A 16,996-nucleotide genomic window follows, 5' to 3' on the forward strand; every position below is an offset into this window, starting at 1 on the left:
CTTTTTTGACCCCTGTGACCTCTTGGATGACCTCTGACGTTAAACAACCCATAACTTTTGTAGCCAGCTACCCAATACTGCTTGTGACTGAGTTTGGTCGAAATCCGATCAAGCATGTGGCAGTAGTAGCAAATTGTGAGAAAGAAGAAAGAAGAAAGAGGAAAGAAAGAAAGAAACTAGAGCAACTGTGCCCTTTGCAAGGGCACGAGGTAAGTTAGGCGGATGACTGCGATGATCTGATGAAGCAGCAACACTGTGCTGGATAGTATTAATTTTAATAAGATTGTTTCATTAATTGCCGTTTTAATAAACCTTAATTGTGGAAGGATCATTGCATTTAAATTTCAGCTCAATTGAAGCATTTTGAAAACTTGACCTTTGACCCCTTTATTACCCCTTAATGACCTTAAATGAATTTTAAAATGTTTTTAAAATGTTAAGAATGTCATAAGGATCATAGCATTTAAATTTCAGCTCAATTGAAGCATTTTGAAAACTTGACCTTTGACCCCTTTATTGCCCCTTAATGACCGTAAATGAATTTTAAAATGTTTTAAAATTTTTTAGAATATCATAAGGATCATTGCATTGAAATTTCAGCTCAATTGGAGCATTTTTAATAACTTGACCTTTGACCCCTTTATGACCCCTTAATGACCTTAAATGAATTTTAAAATATTTTTAAATGTTTCAAATGTCATAAGCATTATTGCATTTAAATTTCAGCTCAATTGGAGCATTTTGAAAAATTTGACCTTTGACCCCTTTATGACCCTTAAAATGAACTTAAATAAAGTTTACAATATTTTAAACATGTTTAGAATGTCATAAGGATAATTGCATTAAAATTTCAGCTCAATCGGAGCATTTTCAGTTTAAATGACCTTTTTTGACCCCTGTGACCCCTTGGATGACCTCTGACGTTAAACAACCCATAACTTTTGTAGCCAGCTACCCAGTACTGCTTGTGACTGAGTTTGGTCGAAATCCGATCAAGGATGTGGAAGTAGTAGCACATTGTGAGAAAGAAGAAAGAAAGAAAGAAAGAGGAAATGGCAAGAAAGAAATAAGTTAGGCTGCACGCCTAACTTAATGCCAAGAAAGAAATAAGTTAGGCTGCACGCCTAACTTAAAGAAATGGCAAGAAAGAAATAAGTTAGGCTGCACGCCTAACTTAAAGAAGAAAGAATTGAGAAGAGACAGCACAAGCCGACGTTTGACGTCGGCTTGTAATACCATTTTACACCCCAAGTCCCAGCGTTACTCACTCAGTGCCTCCGATTGTCGGAAGTTTAATCATTAATCCATTAAATGATGTACCATCGCATGCGGTTTCGTAGTTCTATGCCACTAGTTTTAATATTGACAATGTGGCGACCGTCTATAAATAAATGATCGCGCATGCTCAGTTATGACTTAAGAGCTAATGGAATTCCCCGTATGTTACTCTGCGCGCGCAAGCACAAGACAGTGAGACACATGATTGTTTGTTTACATTTTAATTCGGTCTATCAAAGGGTGGATACATACATAAAATACAGTATGAAACGACATGATTCTTGTGGTGGTAACAACGTTTTTGTACCGGGGCCAGCAAAGCTGGCCGCGGTACTTAACCCTTACCAAACCCGAATGCAATTATTGCATTCAGAATGCATTCGGAATGCAGTCGTATCTTACCATTGTGGTAGTGATGTGGCATTTTGTGGTATTTTGCATTTGAATGCATTGAATGCAACAGACCTAAAATTTTTAATCCTTTCGAATGCAATATCTACATTTTTGTGGTATTTTTGCATTCGGATCTGACAACTAAGGACTTAGACTATTTTCAACAAAAATCTTTGCATTCGTGTTGCATTCGGTTGCATTCTAATCCAACCACAAATGATGATCACATGTTCATCACATGTTTTTTTCAAATTATGCTACAAAAGTGGCAGTTGATACTGGCAGTTATAGTCTCCACTAGCTTCCTGGTTGTATGGATGTAGCTGGATGTGAGCTGCTGGTATTGTGATATTACCACAGGAAATGTTTGGTTTTTGTGAATAAAATACATACCAAGGCTCTGGACTATATTTAGATCAATGTGCAGTATTAGTATAGGAAATGGTAATTACAACAGTACTCCAAGAGGAGAATATTCATGAATCTAACAATTAAGGTAAGCTTATAAGCTTATTCAAATTTACAGTTTTGTAATATTATGCCACATGTAATCCAGGTGTATAGGATCTGTTCTACATGTATCTCTGACGTATGCTGTACATAGAGTACATATGTATGTACATACGTATACATATTTAACGTAGTACAAGCAAGTAAGTGAGAATTTGTACACTTTACCCGGACACTTTATAGTTCTTTGGGGCTGTGCAATATAATTATGAGCCCTGGTGGGGAGGGTAAAATGGGGGGGCAAGAAAGTTTTGGCAAGCTGAAAGAGGGGGCGTAAGCAAGAGGGGGCAAGCAAAGGGGGAGCAATTTTTGGCACACATTTATGGGGTGCCTTTTGAATAAAACGCTTGGAAGCACTTAAATATGCAAATTTTCCTGCTAGCTGCACTTGCAACATGTATCTATAGACCATTAATAAGGTCTGCAAATTGGGATCCCAAAAATTTGGCATGATGTGCAAGGAGGGCAAAGATTTTTGGCAGGCCGAGGGGGGGGACAAGCAATTTTTGGCAGGACGAGAGGGGGGAGCAAGCAATTTTTGGAGTGCTGTTTGGAATTTTACCCCTGGGGGCTTATAATTATTGCACAATCCCTTAACACATTTCAATTGTATTTCGATTTTGTAGATGTACGTACGGCCTCCATGTGTGATTGCCACACAGTGTGCGATTCTGAGGCTCGGAGGATCACCATACAGTGTGTGCCAATTAAACCTCCCACAGCGGAGGATTATTTGCCACACAGTGTGTGCGGGAATCCCATCAAGGCTTGGAGGATCACCACACGTGTGCGGCAGACAATTGCCACTCAGTGTGCTGGAATCCTTAAGGGCTTGGTGTGTGGCTAACCTCCAACATCGGATCGCCACACAGAATTTCCACATACCAAGACATAGCCCTATGTATAATCTTCCATACTCAATTGTTAATTGTATTTATCATAAATGTGAAAATCATATGTAAATGAATTGTATTGCAAATGGGATTAATGGGTGGCTCCATTTGAAATCTACACCTTGTGTGGGAGATTATGGTATATGTCTCTTCCATAGGGATTTATGGATTTCAACTGGAATCACCCTTTGCAAAAATGTACTTTTATTTCATAATTTTATATGAAGTAAAATAGATAAGAGAATACATGTAGGATCAACAAATATAGTAGATCTTGAGTGTCTTAAAAGCAGGCTTGGGTGATTGTTAAAAATAACAGATATTGATTAATGTTTTAATTATTTTTGATTAATCAAAATATCACCCAAACCTGCTTTAAAGCATCAAGCAAATGTGCTTGATGCAAAAATGCATTAAACAAGGTAAGCCTTTTCTCAATCTTCCTACATAGGCCTATGCATAAAAGCGTTAGTTTCCATCATTTCCATGAATGCAACAGGAGACTGAATGCAATTATTGTGGTATTAGCATTTGCTCGAATGCATTCGAATGCATTCGAATGCAATTATTGTGGTATTAGCATTTGCTCGAATGCATTCGAATGCATTCGGCGAATGCATTCGAATGCATTCGAATGCATTAGAGCTCATTTAAATATTTCGTGCATATTGAGGGCAACTTTCGAATGCTATTTTGCATTCGGAATGCATTCGACAACAAAAGCTAAGCATGGTGAAAATAAGGTTGTGGTTATATAGGTTGTGGTTGTTAGGATTCATAATGCATTCTACCACAATGCTGCCGAATGCATTAAGAATGCAACAGGAATGCATTCAAGTTTGGTAAGGGATTATTAGTTGGATATAAAAAATTGCTGTTTCTAGGCTATGTATGAAACAGAAATTCATAAAGAAAGCACGTACCTGAATCAAGTTGTTTTGATGATGATTTATGCTTGTAATGTGTCAACATATATATTAGACTTTATTTCAACACGGAAAACCCAATTCAACAAAAGTTGTTCTTCCTTGGGGCCGTGCATAAACATACATACATACATACACAAAATAACAAATAATTACAAAAGCTTATTATCTAGACTTAAACATATTACAAACTCAAAATTATTAATTGTCAAGCCAAAATGATACTTATGGTTACATACATACCATGCTTACAGGCATGGCTTTATGATTGTTTAAGATTATTTTGAAAGTATACAATGTTGGAGAGTTTTGGATAATATTTTCTAGTTCATTCCAGCTTACAGCACCTCTATATGACAGACTGCGCTTTTTGTACTCTGTTCTTGGCAGGGGAATAGTTACATTGCTTTGGCTTTGACGAAAATTATAGGTATTGTTTACGTGACTGAAAATATGCCTCAAATAAGGAGGTGCAAGATGACTTGTGGTTGAACGGATATCAGAAATATTGTGTTGATTTTGCATGGTAAGGTAAAATAGGTATATGTTTTAGGAAAATAATTTTTCTGAATCTAGACTAGGAAGTTTTGCTGGTTCTCTTCACTAGAACACTTATCTTGGCAGGCTATGGGATCATGTGGGCAGACACACGGGTACCATACATGCTTTGTGTGTGTTCAGTATCTCAGTGTGTTGTATGGTATGTGATCCAATATCTCTGGTGAGAGCTACCTGCTGAGTTCTGATGACATATTTAATTTACACATCTTACATGTACTCTATTCATGTTCCTAGTGCTCTGTCTGTGGTGGTCTGTTATCTTAATATGTGTTGGATAATTTTCAACTACATGTAACATGTTTGACCATGCAACATGCAGTAAACATGGTAAAAGTTGAATCCCTCACATCGAAGACCTGTAGGCCTATTAATAAATAAGCAAGATCACTGAATATTGGAAATATGTACATTTCCTGGTAACACGATGATGACCAAAAGCTATTGATGCACACATCACCTTCAAATATTTGGGTCTATTTTTATGATGACAAATATGTCACAACTAGAATGAAGCTTTAGGGCATAGGTCCTAAGTAATGATTGAATTTTGTTACTAAGAATATTATCAGTAAACATTCAATTCTTGGCTTTAAAGGTGCTATTTTTGGGTTCAGTTTTGAAAAATAATATTTCTCGAAATTTTGCTTGTTACTTTGTATGCTTAAATTCTAAAAAAAAAAAAAAGAGCTATGAATGAATTAATCTATACTATAAGGTGCGAACGTCAGTTGTTTTTTAGGCCACAAGACCATTTAGCAATCCATGTATGTGGGGTATTATGTGTAGGGGTGTTTGTACCCTAACAGTGTCTGCTTCCTACTCATGCCATCCAAACCTGGTGATAATAATATTTGAGTAGGAGGACATGTGAATTAGCGTCAAATAGGAATAATCCTTTTCACCATGATTATACCAATCAACCAGTACTTCCCACCATCCAAAATCTCCCTATTTTGCCAGCCAACAATATCACATAATTATCAGAGATTACCCCATATGTTTAATTGCAAGCATCCAACCAAGGCCAATCAATTAGATGTACATCCTTGAATCACAATTGTCATTTTAAAACCATGTCTCGCCTGTCAAATATTACACATTACAAGCATCTTTCAGAAGGATTATTTAATCTTCACATGAAATCATTCCTGTCCCGGTACATCCCTTTTTAAAGGGTTTTTTATTTGGAAATATATTGGCATTAAATAGTAGTAATGTTACATAAGAAAGTAATGGTAAGCTTAAAGAATTGTTGTGTACTTTTATTACTGTCAAGTTCAGAGATCGGTAAGCTAGATCGGCAGCTGATAGCTCATCTGCCGATTCAGATTCAAGGCCGATGCAGTCCATATCGGCACCGATCTCCGATTCACAGATCGGTATCGGCCAACATTATGCATGACCAATCAAGGTGTTTAGCAAAGTCGGGAGTAGTGGAAACATATTCTGTGGAACTATTTTTAAATTTTTTTCTCATCAAATTATCATCATTTTGGGTTGTGCAAAGGTTATAAGGAAAAGATCTATAAATGGCATCACAAGTGGTGTGTCTGTGGGTAGGTGTGTCAGTGCTTGTCATACAAAAAACACCACAAAAATGTTTTTGGCCCTTATTAATTTCAAATATTAAAATTGGACTTTTATAGCCAGTTTTAACTACTAAGAATTGGATATGGTGGGTATGCTATCAAGTCAAGACAGAGTAGTTCAATTAAAACTTAGTCATGTTTTTAAAATTTTCCATAACTGTTGTCCTGAATATATGAAAATGCATTTTACTAGAGTATCATCTCTTCATAATTACAGTACCAGGGTAGTCCATTCAACTTTAAGGTTCCTCACTCCAAGGGCCAAAATAGCCTCACTTTCTTTAATAGTGCAATTCATCATTGGAACTCACTGCCAAATGAAATCAAGAACATCAATGATTTTAAATTGTACAAACAATCTGTCAAACAGTTTTTAGCTGATCAAGGGTCCATTTGATTTTTAGAGTTTTGGAGCTGGTCTCACATATCTGCTTTTTGCGTCCTTTGTGCACGTTGTCTCTGTTCTTGTTTTTGTATGGCAGTTTGTTCCTATATTTTATCTTGCTTGTATTAGGACCCCAATGGAAATAAGCTTTTCCCAAGGCTTTTTGGGCTATCCTTGGTACTTGTGTTGATTTGTAATTTCGTTATACAATTTTGATGTGCAATTTATTTTATTTTGTTATAATAATACTGTATATGTAGTGTATTTGTATGTTATTCTTATAGTACCAAATAAAATAAAATCAAATCAAATCAAATCATGATAAAAGGATTATGATTTAGCTATTTGTCATTTGGCAAAACAGGATATTTTTTTAATCCCAAAAATAAGTTGCTATAATTTTCTGGAAAAGGGAGTAAAATCTCAGTTAAGAAATATTTAAGAAAAGAGAAAATCTTTCTAATCTTCTCTGCCTACATGTAGTCACGTACATGTGAACATGGTTTCTTGTGTTGACTTTAGGGCACAATTTTCAAACATGAAATTCATTTGGAATTTTATTGGTAGGGTATTATGAGCCCTTGGGAAGGTAAAATGAGGGGGCAAAGATTTTTGGCAGGCCTAAAAAGGCATAGAAAAACACTGCAGAAACGTTCAAAAATGCAAAATTTCCTGCCCGACATGCTCGCATCATATATCTAGATCATTTAAAGTTAGCAAATTGGGAAGCCAAAAATTTGGCATTTATAAATGGAAAAGGAGGGCAAAGATTTTTTGGCAGGCCGAGAAGGGATGGAAGCAATTTTTGGAACACCATTTGAAAATTCCCCCCAGGGGCTCATAATTATTGTACAGCCCCTAGATGTCTTCACAATCAACATACTGTAAAAGTGGACATTTTTGCGGTACATTTATTTTTGTGCTTTTCGCATTCCAAGCTGCTACCACGAAAATAACAACGCACAAATATATTCCTTTTGTGTATACATGTAGGTCAATGTAAGGAAGCTTACAAAAATGTATAATCACAAATTTTAAAACAAGGGAAACAGTTCAAAATTGGCAAAGTGTGAAAAATTAATTCATTAAATTTTCCACTTTATGGTACAAATGTATCAAGAAAAATATGGGTAGTAAACAGAACTAGTTTACACAATCTGTTGTTATTATAACTCACTAATGTTATGAATAACCAGGGTACCAAATTATGGGCCCTTTCTATAGCCTAGAAAAACACTTCAAATTTGTGTACATCCATATCAAAACGATGCACTTGTCGGCTGCTACATGTGTCTCATTTCACATAATAGCTAGGAATAAATACCAGACTCATCTCCGAAGTGGAGGTCACTTCAAATCATCCCAAGTCACATGGTTTAGAAATACAGAGAACATTCCTTAACCATGTGACTTGCATGGGGATGATTTGAAGCATAGACCCAGGGTCTATGTTTGAAGTGACCTCCACTTGGGAAATGAGTCTGGTATTTATTCCTAGCTATTATGTGAAATGAGACACATGTAGCAGCCGACAAGTGCATCGTTTTGATATGGACATACACATTTGGGCTATACTACTTTTATCCAGGGGGCATGCAACTTTTATTTTTGGTGTGTGAACTGGGAACTGATTTTTTTAACATATTTTTGGGGGATGTCATTTGCTTTAGAATGGGATTAGTGGGGGTCATGAATATACTGGGGGTCATAATTTTTCACACCAAAAATAGGGGGTTATAAAATAATTAAGGGCTGGTGACTCAAATTTTTCACTGAATGCATGCCTATTCTTTTTATAACTTAAAATCAAAATATGTGCACACAATATGAACCCGGAATCTTCTGAATTTTGCCGCTGGTTTGAAGCATTTTTCACTGAAAATTCACTTATTCTTTTGGGAAAATGCAATTCCCCTGTGAAGTTTATTACAAACAATATATGCTATTATGTTTCTCTTTAAAACAGATGTCTATAAATTGTTTTTTAATTTACACAGTAATATTACTTCTCCTCTTTTTTGCATTCTTCTATTTCAGGAAATCTTTATTCCGTTAATTTTTTGCATAAACTTGATAACGATCAAGTACTCGATCCCCAATCAAACATATGATGCTATTCCATCTTTTCCGACATATTCACTTGATGAAGGATATTACTACCCCAACAGTAGCGTGCCTCTTGGATTCGCACCCAATACCTCAGAGAATGCAGCCATCATGGCAGCGGCAGCTGCGAAGCTCAACATTACAGCTAGTCCTTCGGTAAGTGGGGTAAAAACCACAGCAGCTAATCGGTGTATCCGATCATGCTCTGCGGTACTATAGTAGAACTGCACATGCCATAGAAAGTGTACACAAACTCCCTCACTTCAACTTTCAATTCCTCGCTTATATCAAGGGAGTTAAGACTTTTGTTTGAAAAAAAGGAGCAAGCAGATAGAGTGATGGAATACTCCCTTCAGCTGCTGTTGGTAAAAACATTAATATTAAAATTGTAAATTTGTTGTATTTGATGACAGAAGCCAACTTTTTGGAAGGGGGTAGTGGGAACAAACTTGTGAATATGTGCCACGATGTGGTCCATGGGGGCCAAAGGCGGCAAATTTGGAACTGAGAACTTTGAAGTTCAGCGTGTTCTGCGTTAGCTTAGCGTTTAGTGTGTGTACATACTTTTATGTGCATGATCAAATTGCCGCATATGTACACGCAAGAAACCATGTTAAGCCAACGCAGCACACGCTGAACTTCAAAGCTAGTGCTGGTGACTTGAGGTAGATATATAGACTATAGTCCTACAATGTGCCAGAATTTGATTAATTTTGAATATAGATATACATTGGCCTATCATATGTATAAAAGAACAACACAAATCCACCCTCTACGTGGGTCTATTGAGCATGTGGAATCCAAAAACTACCCAAGTCCAGGACTTGGTGGGTTTTTCACACATATTATCGTGCCCTCGCAAACATGGCAAAATGGCAGTGAGGTGATAGCAACAGTGATGACAAAATAAGTGGTAAAAAACGCCGAAATGAAGCTGAATGGGCACAGAACAAGAAATATGAGAGCAAAGGGTAAAGAATACACTTACTATGTGATTCAAAAAACCACCCAAGTCCGACATACAAAGTGACCCCTCACGAAGTCCCCGAAATGCTAATAGTCATACCTAATACAGTTTAACCCAGTCATTTGCATGTAAAACTTGCCCTATTTACAAGGTAAATCTTACTGAAGGAATTAAAATGATGCACAGTTTTTTTAGTTTTCTCAAAATCACTTTCCATGGACTTGGGTGGGTTTTGTATTCATGTATGCAATTGTGGACCCCCTTTTTTCACCAAAGACTGTGTACCGATGATTAATGTACCAGCATTCCATAATGAATGCATGTAACCTGTCAGTTTTCTTCTTATTTTAAATCAATATCTCTATATAAAAGGAAAATGAATTTATGATTTTTACTGGATTTATAAACCATTTTTGTGTGACTTCAGAAAATTTATAGATTTTATTGGTCCTCAACGGATCTTTGAAAATCACTTTTATTTAAATAGCAGTTAGAAGCTCATTGGGCTATTCCATTTAAAATCCACACTACTCCTGTGGAAGATTTGTGAAATATCTTCCACAGCGGGAGTATGAATTTCAAATGGAATGATCACATTAGCAGCTCCATTTGAAACTCACCCTCCCTCAGAGGAAGATTCGGGTTGAATCTTTCTCAGAAGGTGTATGAAATTCAAATGGAGCTGCCTAATAATGTTCATTCCATTTGAAATTCATCCTCCCATGTGGAAGATATTTCCAAAATCTTCCACAGGGGTAGTGTGGATCTTATAATATTTACATGTATTTTAAATTTCTTCAGGCAATTCCATTTGAGACAGAAGAAGACTTATTGTCAGCATATCTGAGTGAAGACAATCCAGCACCAATCCAAACCGGTATAATATTCAGCGATGATTTTCCCGGTAACCTGTCCTATAAGATACGTCGGCCATATGGCGCTGCACCGGGTGCAGGGTTGAAAGCATCTTCAGGTAGGTTATGCTACAAAAAAAAAAACACATTATGCACGCCACCAAATAGAGTTCCTATTCATTTATGTGTTAGGGCTCATATTGAAATACCCTACCACGTTTTCACACAGAAAGAAGGCAGGATTCCCCTCGCTAAGCTGCGCGCCTCAGGAAAGCTTGGTCATAAACGGATGGATTATATGCATCAGTGATACACCCTGCCCAGGATTTTAACAAAGAAGGCTAGCACAGGAAAGCTGCAGGATGGCGCACACCTTCCTGTGAAGGGAATTTCAATATGAGCCCTTAAAAGGTATGGAGAAATTGGTCGTTTTCTTATTGTTAAACCTCCCTGGTTCATTCAAAACACCATTTTACCTAATGTTTATGATATCTTCTACCATATAACCAACAAATATTGGGTAGGTAAGCAGCTTGATTTTTTGCAGTGACGCGTCGAAAACTATGTACATCCTGTCAATCTTACACCACACTGATTCTATGTAGTGATGTCATCTGGTGAAGAAGAACAAAATTAAAAAAACGTGCCTCAAATTTCTGAATTGTAACAAATGTAATCTTTTTATGCTTAGATATTAAGAAAACCATCCACAAAGTACAGCTATTACAAAAAATAGGCACATCAGCCTTCTTTTCAAACTTTTTTCCATTAAATCAACCCCGGTGTTGTTCTCACAATAAAAACACTGATTTTTTTTACCAGCCATTTACCTTGGTGGTGTGGAATCAGGATGAGAATTTTCAGTTTTAAAACTGAATTCAGTTTTGTAAAGTCAAAATTTCCGCAACTTTATTTAATTTCAGCCTATATTTGGTACTTTTTGCCTAATTTCAAGCGCATTTTCAGTTTTTTTTTATTTTAGGAAAGTTAATTGCATTGCCTGCACAAGAAGAACTTCAATTAAATAGGATATTGAGTTTAAATCCATATACCATGGAAGATGTGACCTTAATCTTCTACACAGGGAGTGTGAATTTCAAATGGGGTTAGCTGAATGGGTGACTCCATTTGAAATTACACTCCCTGCTTGGAGAATAAGGTCATGTCTTTCATACGGGGTTTATGGATTTTAAATGAAATAAACCAATTTGTTTTTCACGAGCGAGCAGATTTAATTGTAGGACAAAATGTGTTACTATGCCTCATAAATATTAATTAGGAAACTCCAGACATCTTATTGGTTAATAATGCCAGCATCCGAGTACGGTATTTTAACTACTTCCCCGCACCTGTGCAATTACGCGCACATGAGGAAGTAGTAAAAACTTTTGTACCCCTACTACCACATAGTGTCACAACCTGTGCGTCACTGTTCCTTCAGACGTAACATTATACTACACAGCAGCGATTGTGCAGGTGCGTTTATCGAGAAAATGGCGTCTGCTGCAGTTATTTTGCCGAGATTACCAATGGATAATAACATGTGAATTTGATATTTTATGAAACAAAATCTTATTTATGGAGTGTTAAAAAGAACATTAGAATAATATCGGCCTAAATGTAAATTAATTGCCAGAAATACGCCGACCGGCACGCTGATTGGTACTGGTGTGTTTTGACTTTTGTTTATGTTTTGCCGTGATAGTGAAAATATTTATGAGGTATAGTAAAACAAATACAACATGTTCCATTTCGGGGAAGTATTCAAAACTACTGGACTCTCGGTGTTGGATGATTTGATCATCCAATACCTCGAGAACAGTAGTTTTGATACCCCTCAAAACATGTTGTATTTGTATACTTTTCTTTGGTAAATGTCAGGGTTTTTTTTTTACTAATATTTTGATTATTACTGATGTTTTTTATTGTTATTTCTTGTATACAGACCAATGTAGAAATATAAATCCCGCCCCGGGGTTAGCTGGGTATGGATGTCCAGCCAATCAATATCTCTATTCAGGATTCCTGACGATCCAAGTGGCGATGGATCACGCTATAGCAACGGTAAGTGAGCCAATCAGAATCTCTGGTCTGGATTTCTGACAATCCAAGTGGCGATGGATCACGCTATAGCATCGGTAAGTGAGCCAATCAGAATCTCTGGTCTGGATTCCTAACAATCCAAGTGGTGATGGATCACGCTATAGCAACGGTAAGTGAGCCAATCAGAATCTCTGGTCTGGATTCCTAACAATCCAAGTGGCGATGGATCACGCTATAGCATCGGTAAGTGAGCCAATCAGAATCTCTGGTCTGGATTTCTGACAATCCAAGTGGCGATGGATCACGCTATAGCATCGGTAAGTGAGCCAATCAGAATCTCTGGTCTGGATTTCTGACGATTCAAGTAGCAATGGATCACGCTATAGCATCGGTAAGTGAGCCAATCAGAATCTCTGGTCTGGATTTCTGACGATTCAAGTAGCAATGGATCACGCTATAGCATCGGTAAGTGAGCCAATCAGAATCTCTGGTCTGGATTTCTGACATTTTAAGTAGCAACCTGGCTGGATGCACTGCGGAAATAACATGTACTACTCCCCATTCCAGAAAAATACAGCCTTTATTTTTTGAGATTAAAAAAATATTATCATTAACTTCTGCCAAATGAAACACAGCTGAATCTTAATTATTCATTTAGTTCTAATGGGCAATAAAAGTTAAATTTCTCTATTTGGCCAAATTTATGAATTAAGGGCCAAAACATGCATTTTAAAGGAGGATTTTGTGATCCTGGTCTGGATTTCTGACAATCCAAGTGGCGATGGATCACGCTATAGCATCGGTAAGTGAGCCAATCAGAATCTCTGGTCTGGATTTCTGACGATTCAAGTAGCAATGGATCACGCTATAGCATCGGTAAGTGAGCCAATCAGAATCTCTGGTCTGGATTTCTGACAATCCAAGTGGCGATGGATCACGCTATAGCATCGGTAAGTGAGCCAATCAGAATCTCTGGTCTGGATTTCTGACATTTTAAATAGCAACCTGGCTGGATGCACTGCGTAAATAACATGTACTACTCCCCATTCCAGAAAAATACACCCTTTATTTTTTGAGATTAAAAAAATATTATCATTAACTTCTGCCAAATGAAACACAGCTGAATCTTAATTATTCATTTAGTTCTAATGGGCAATAAAAGTTAAATTTCTCTATTTGGCCAAATTTATGAATTAAGGGCCAAAACATGCATTTTAAAGGAGGATTTTGTGATCCTAGCATCCTCTTTTTATGATATCCACAAAAAAAGCTTATTCTCAAAATTTCAGTTGATTCCGACTTTGCGTTTGCAAGTTATGCACGATTATGTGTATTACACTGCTCCATAGTAAATTTCGTAGCCAGAGGTTTCCAGTGGTATAAAAATCTCAACTTTTTTTGAGAAAAGTGGGAGGATGAGGCTGTGGATTCTTATAACCAATCATTTAATTAAAGTAACACAAAAAAGTGAAAATTAGAGCAAAATTTTGGCATAAACACAAGATTTTGAATGCTTAGACTTGTTCCAAGTCTTTGGTTTTGCGACTCGATTGTCAAAAATTACGTCAAAAATATATGTTTTTGGCTCTTTTTTGAGGAAATGAGTAAAAATGGTGAATTTTTTCTTTTATCTCCAGTTAATACTAAATGAAAGATTAGGATTGAGTTCTGTTTCATTTAGCAAAACAGGATAATATTTTTTCAATCCAACACATATAATGCTGTACTTTTCTGTACAAGGGTTATCAAGCCTTGCGATATGTTTTTGTCTCAGAACCAATTATGGTTAAGAGAAAAATAGGTAATTTTTCATGATGATTTGACTCTATAACTTCTCTGGCTTCATTTTACTCCAAATACCCTAAAATTAACTTCCAAATTTGAGCTGCAAGCACTTATTTTTAGTTTAGTTCCGGAGACCCCATTTTAGTTCCTCAAAATCCAGTCTGGAGTCTACAGTTTTGAAATCTGGGCTGCACTTACTTAGTAACAAATTATTTTGTACCCCCTGGAATACTGCCTGCTGATTGGCTACAAGATGGCTATATATGATTTATGGAACCAATCACAGCATGGTAAGAATCAGTTGAGTAGCTGAAGAGGTTTTTAAACCTCTTCAGCTAAAATCTCTTCAGCTTAAACCTCTTAAAAGCTTAAATATTTAGAAGCTTCATTTTAATTGGTCACTCAGATGAATAGATCACATAATTGACCAATCAGGTATGCTGTTATGGAAGGTAGTAGTCATCACCTGAAAATCAGATTTGAAGTTTCCTCAGTTTATTTTTCAATAGGCAATTCAATTTTAAATCTGCCATACCCCTGTGGAATATAATAAGAAAAGTCTTCCTCAGAGGGAGTATGTTTTTCAAATGGAACTGGCTAGAGGGACCTATACTCCCCACTCCCCAGTATATGGCTTTACCAATATCATCCACGACTGGAGTGAGTATTTCAAATAGAAGTTACCATATCATCTATTCTATATGAAGCTCATACTCCCTCCGTGGAAGACCTTAACTAAATCTCCCACAGGGGGGTGGTGAATTTCAAATAGAATACCCCAATGTGTACTTTATGTGTGTTTTTGATTATACATAGGTTATCAACAGCAAGATGGATCTGCCGTACCCAACAATATCCTTCCAGATGTTTCCGAAAGGGGAATATGAAGTAGGCGTAGAAACCGTTAAGCTAGTGTCCTCCCTCTACTATATCATCATGTTTACGCCTTTCATCGCAATTCTGTTGTCAAGTCTCGTAGGAGAGAAGGAGAAGAAGATTAAGGAGTGTATGAAGATTATGGGACTGAAGGAAACCGCTTTTTGGTAAAGTATTTTTATTTACAGGTTAACCCCATGAGAACTACCTGCCGATTGGCCAAAAAGAAGTTTTCATTATCAATTGGACCAATCAGCAACATTGTTAGAATAATTTCACCATGCAAAAAAATTGGGGTGAATTATTTGCAAAGCTCCATTCTGATTGGTGATTAAAGTGAAGATATCACATAATTGACCAATCAGAGGCAATGTTAGATCGGCAGGTAGTGCTCAAGGGGGTTAAAGACACTATTATCAGTGATTCCCTAGATATCTGTCAAGATCCTCTGCAAGTGGTAAGAGCAAACATAACCTACGCCCTATTCCAGAAAAATACAACATCAAATTTTTTCAATTAAAAAAATTATACTGTTTAGCCAAATGAAACATAGCTAAATCTTAATCCTTTAGTTAGTTCTAACTGGCAATAAAAGTCAAATTTTAATCCCAATTAGTGCTGTATTTTTCTGGGATAGGTATAGCTAAAATAATAAATTCTCGATCATGAGAGGATGTACCTTCTGCGTCAGCGTACTTTTCATAGAATAACACGATCGCGCGACCTGCATGACCGAACCTTGGCCTTGCCTAGCAACGACCGTGTAATTGGTAAATTCTCAAAAGGTCTTTGCGTAGTACGCTCAACGCAAATAACTGTGCGTACCCAAGTTGGCTCTCATGATCGAGAATTAAATATTTTGGCTATAGTAATAAAGGTAAGATGTCGCACTTATTTTAGTTACTGCTGGAGGAGTATGGCCCACAGAATTAGAGAAGGAGAACTGGGACTAAACCACCATCTTGATACGCTAGTCCAGGCATGGAGCAAAATTTGGGGTATGCGGCTCCCCTCGGAATGCACTTGAGGCATTCATTGTTATGCACGCGCGACATGCATGATGGGAGCATTTGAGAGACGCACTCGATGCAGATGAGATGCAGAGTTTTTAAGTTCATCTCCGAGCACTGTCTGCAAGAACCGAATACCCCCAATTTTCTTCCTATATGTGTGATTGTATGTGGCGGTATATGGAGTCCCGGTTCTCCTTCTCTAATTCTGTGGTATGAACACATGTTATTGAATGGCGTATTTATCAACACTGCCATTTTCTTCCTTTTTAGCAATTTTTTTATATGAAAAATCACCTAGTGACATTTTTATTGACTTACCCTTCACTTTTTCGCATGTTTTACTTGCGGGTATCACAGTTAGTGCCTTTATTGACTATATGTGATTTTGTTGTGTATAGTTCAAACGACAAGTATCAATACGTGCTCCTTTTTTACAGAACAGCACATGACCCCAAAGGAGGATGGACAATTTTGTAACTGCAAGTCAGTTTTGTGACTTTTTACTATCTAAGGTTTGCTGGTCCAAAAATACAATTCACAAGTCAAAACAAAGATTCGCTAGTCCAAAAAATAAAAAGGGTTGGCTAGTCCAAAAGTTCACCGGGGTATTAGCCAGGGGCATAGCCAGGATTTATTGGGGGGCTGATTTGGAAAAAGTAGACCTGTTGTTTTAATGTCAACGAATCATAAACCAGTTATTGACTTCAGTCATGCACAATATATATTTTAATTTTAAAATGCTTAAAATTCCAAATTCAACAACATTCCAAGTTCAGAATCGGCCAGTTGTTATTGGTCCATTTCCTCATGAATATTT

At 36.9% G+C, this 16,996-nt stretch overlaps 1 protein-coding gene across 1 annotated transcript in view; it reads left to right on the forward strand.

Annotated features, from left to right (window-relative positions):
- LOC140141174 (cholesterol transporter ABCA5-like) overlaps positions 1–16,996 on the forward strand; it is a 202,757-nt gene that overhangs the window by 15,090 nt on the left and 170,671 nt on the right. The window contains exons 3-6 of the mRNA XM_072162968.1: positions 8,573–8,797; positions 10,410–10,581; positions 12,408–12,526; positions 15,107–15,333. Of these exons, the coding sequence (XP_072019069.1) occupies positions 8,573–8,797; positions 10,410–10,581; positions 12,408–12,526; positions 15,107–15,333 (743 nt within the window). The remainder of the gene's footprint in view (positions 1–8,572; positions 8,798–10,409; positions 10,582–12,407; positions 12,527–15,106; positions 15,334–16,996) is intronic.

This window comes from Amphiura filiformis, chromosome 19 (genome assembly GCF_039555335.1).
Source record: "Amphiura filiformis chromosome 19, Afil_fr2py, whole genome shotgun sequence".
Taxonomy (NCBI): domain Eukaryota; kingdom Metazoa; phylum Echinodermata; class Ophiuroidea; order Amphilepidida; family Amphiuridae; genus Amphiura; species Amphiura filiformis.